Raw genomic sequence first — 3,715 nt, 5'->3', positions numbered from 1 at the left:
TCATGTTGTCCTCATGTTGTCCTCATGTTGTCCCCATGTTGTCCCCATGTTGTCCTCATGTTGTCCTCATGTTGTCCTTATGTTGTCCTCATGTTGTCCTATATCAATGTTCTTTGTATTTCCCCAAAATAACATGATTGATTCCACCCAACGCTCTTTGCCAAGTACAAATCTCTACTTTCATTAATTTTGAGGCGTCTTATTCAATTTTATAGCATTGTAAAACAAATGGAAGTGTTATTGAAATAGTATTGAGTAAAAGTTGACATATTCCAGTCTGTTATTATCCATCAACATCCATTCCTTTAATTTTAGTCTCAATAATTCCTAATTTCTGCTTTTCTTACTCAAACATTAGGTATCATTTCTATAAAGGTTTATTGGTTATATATAAATAACTGTAAAACTAAAGTTAATAAGTTAGTGTTACGTAGTGTTGAAAACATCAAAAAAAGTCACAAACATTGAAAAAAAAGTGTCAAAAGTGATGAAAAAAAAGAGAGAAAAACATAAGAAAACGTTAAAAACAAAGACAAAAACATCAAGTGTTGATTTTCAATTTTTATTCAACAATGAAAAAAACCACTTTTGTTGTCCCTATCTAAATATTTCAGTCACTTTTTTCAAAGTTCTGTATTTTACATTTTAGTGCCCCCCCCCTTCATTATTTTGGTCATTTTTTTCAACATTTTAAAATCTTAATCTGATGTTTTTGCCCCTTTTCCAGTACCAGTTGTAGTACTTTTTATTAGTTGTGTTACTAACTTTGTAACCCGGAGATAAAAACATGGAGTGCTCTTTACGTGAAGATTATGAGTATTATAACGAGGGCGTTGTATTCTGGACAGACGTTTCTGACGTCCGAGGTTTCAAATGTAATTTTTCAATTTCCTGAGCGTCACAAATGAAATCCCACTCACCTCCGTAGGCAGAAAACCCCCAAAACCGGATCCAATAAAACCCAAACCTGATCAAATCAAACCCAAACCTGATCCAATAAAACCCAAACCTGATCCAATAAAACCCAAACCTGATCAAATCAAACCCAAACCTGATCCAATAAAACCCAAACCTGATGCCAAGCCTGTGTGAGAGGATGGATGAGGAGTCATTTGGCCCCTTGTAGACTAACAGTGACCAACGCACACGTGCAGTTAAGTTGCACCACCGTGTGTGTAAGATGATTTAGTGATGACGCTGATCCAACAGGTCACCTGATCTCACAGGTCTCAACGCTCCGCTTGTCCACAGCGTCCAGGGCTCTGCAGGGACCCAGTCCCGACGCACAGCGGCCGGGGACAAACGGCGGCTGGATGAGATGGAGGAAGTCCAGTGTCTGGGTGGGGGTGTGAATGGGGTGGGGGGGGGGGCGCTGCATCACAGGGATCTCCAGTAAATGTCTGAGTGGCTGCGTCTCCGTGTGGGACTCGAGCGTTGAGGAGGAGACGCTCCAGCGGCTACACGGCGAGCATCTCTCGCTGCTGCTGCTGCTGCTTCCGGGGACGCTCCGTCTCTGGAACGAACCATTCACACGTTCACACGCTTTGGACGTCTGTGCAATCTCATTACTGTGCAATATTTAGTATTTCAGCATTTAATTCCATTAACATTTATTTATTATTTAATACTTAACACTTTCATTACTGTGCAGTGTTTAATACTCTTCTTCTTCTTCTTCTTACTGTTTTGTATATAGATAACGGCACGGGGAACTTTCTATAAGATACTGAAACAAAACCATGCCTATCTGTATGTATGGTGAAGGGTATGTGATGATGGGGGGGGGGGGGTTCTTAATTCCAAAGGCCGAGGGAACTTTGTCAGGATGCATATTACCCTGATCCATGAAATAACTGCCCTTAAATAATGAAAATATCACTCTGCATGGACTCAATAAATCCCGACCAGAACAACACAGAGAGGCTTTTTGGTGTCAGACGGCGAATTTGAGAAATAATAGAAGAAAACAAAAAGCATGCGAGAGAACCAACCTGGTTTCTCCTCGCCGGCCTCCGGGACGTCTGGAAGCTCGTCTTCGGGAACCTCGGGAAGCTCGACGTCTCCCTGAGGACGCAACCGGAGGACAGAGGACACACGAAGGGCACGGGGACAACATGAACGTCAAAAGTTTAACTTGAAACACACGGATGAGTGAGCTAATACAACCTCCAAAAACCACAGAGTAACAGTACGTGTCCATAGTCCGGCGTCATGTCCCCGCTTCCCATTCATTGTCTATGGGAGCAGCATGTTCTGGTATGGTACATGGAATACAGGAAACATGGTATGTTACATACCAGCAATGCATGCTGGTAGCGCCGCGGCGAGTCGCCCGCTCCTCATTTGCATAAAGTGTAATCCAGGCTACTTTATGCAAATGCGGAGCGGCCGCCTCTCGAATACTCCTGAAAATCTTTTAAAGTGACCGCTGTCGATCTGAACTGAACGATCGGCTGCTGCACACTGGTTTTCACCCCAAAAATCTTTTCAGAAACACATGTTTTCATAAAAAAAAGAAAATTCTTTAAATGAGCCGCCGTGTTGGTTTGTTTTGAAACCCCGGGAAAGTCTGAATGTACGTGTTTTTGGGGGGAAGTTTTTAAAAACGTGCATGCAGGCTGACCTCAGGGCAGCACAATGAATCGCAATTTTATCAAAATCGCAATATGGACTTCGATATCGCAATATTTGTTAAAAGGCAGAAGCATTCTGCGGAGACGTCCCCGGCCTGACGTCCTATCCGACAGAGAGACAACGTCCTCGCTGACATCACACGGTAATCATTACGATTTTTTACATTTAATATAAAGTCTGGCGTCGTCGTCGGGCGATACCATGAAGGTAAACATAGTGTAAGTCATAACATTAACACTCTAATGAGGCGCTGGCTGAGCACACACACACACACACACACACAGACGCGCACGCACACACACACACACACACACACACACACACACACACGCACACACACACACACACACACACACGCACACGCACGTGTGTGTACAGGTCATATGTATGTGTAAGTACATATAAGTAAAAAACAATGTAATTCAATCAAAACAGGTGACTGATGAAGTGATAACTGCTCGTGGCGAGGACACTAGTGTGAGACGCTGGACAGAAAGACAAAAAAAATAATAAAATAAAATAAAACACGCCATGGTGGACTTGCGAGACCGTAACGCCGACTAGACCGACCTGGGTGATGGCCTCCAGCTCCGCCAGCACGGCGTCCTCGTCTTCTTGGGAGAGAGACCCGGCCAACATGTCGTCTATTTGCTGCAGAGAGACAACACAGACTTCAGATCCAGTATTAGGGGACCACTAAGGTCTATATAAAGAGACTTCAGATACAGTATTAGGGACCACTAAGGTCTATATAAAAGAGACTTCAGATACAGTATTAGGGACCACTAAGGTCTATATAAAGAGACTTCAGATACAGTATTAGGGACCACTAAGGTCTATATAAAGAGACTTCAGATACAGTATTAGGGACCACTAAGGTCTATATAAAGAGACTTCAGATACAGTATTAGGGACCACTAAGGTCTATATAAAGAGACTTCAGATACAGTACAGTCTGGGGGACTGGGACTCACCCTTTGGTACTCGATGGCATCTTGGGTTTCATCCATAATCCGTTCGACTTCTTCGACGGACATCACCTAATGGGGGGGGAGAAACCAGCGAACCATCAGTAACCAGG

At 43.3% G+C, this 3,715-nt stretch overlaps 1 protein-coding gene across 1 annotated transcript; it reads right to left on the bottom strand.

Annotated features, from left to right (window-relative positions):
* Positions 1–1,308: 1,308 nt before the first annotated feature.
* On the bottom strand, positions 1,309–3,682 carry chmp6b (charged multivesicular body protein 6b). The gene is made up of 4 exons (XM_034860012.1): positions 3,609–3,682; positions 3,205–3,285; positions 1,992–2,064; positions 1,309–1,513 (listed from the first exon to the last, which is right to left on the bottom strand). Exons 1-4 carry the CDS (start codon positions 3,669–3,671, stop codon positions 1,458–1,460), a joined length of 273 nt encoding a protein of 90 aa, XP_034715903.1. The 5' UTR covers positions 3,672–3,682; the 3' UTR covers positions 1,309–1,457.
* Between the last annotated feature and the right edge of the window lie 33 nt (positions 3,683–3,715).

The sequence above is a fragment of the Etheostoma cragini genome, chromosome 21, assembly GCF_013103735.1.
Source record: "Etheostoma cragini isolate CJK2018 chromosome 21, CSU_Ecrag_1.0, whole genome shotgun sequence".
NCBI lineage: Eukaryota > Metazoa > Chordata > Actinopteri > Perciformes > Percidae > Etheostoma > Etheostoma cragini.
The sequence above is the reverse complement of the archived record's forward strand: the minus strand, read 5'-3'. Positions and strand labels throughout refer to the sequence as shown.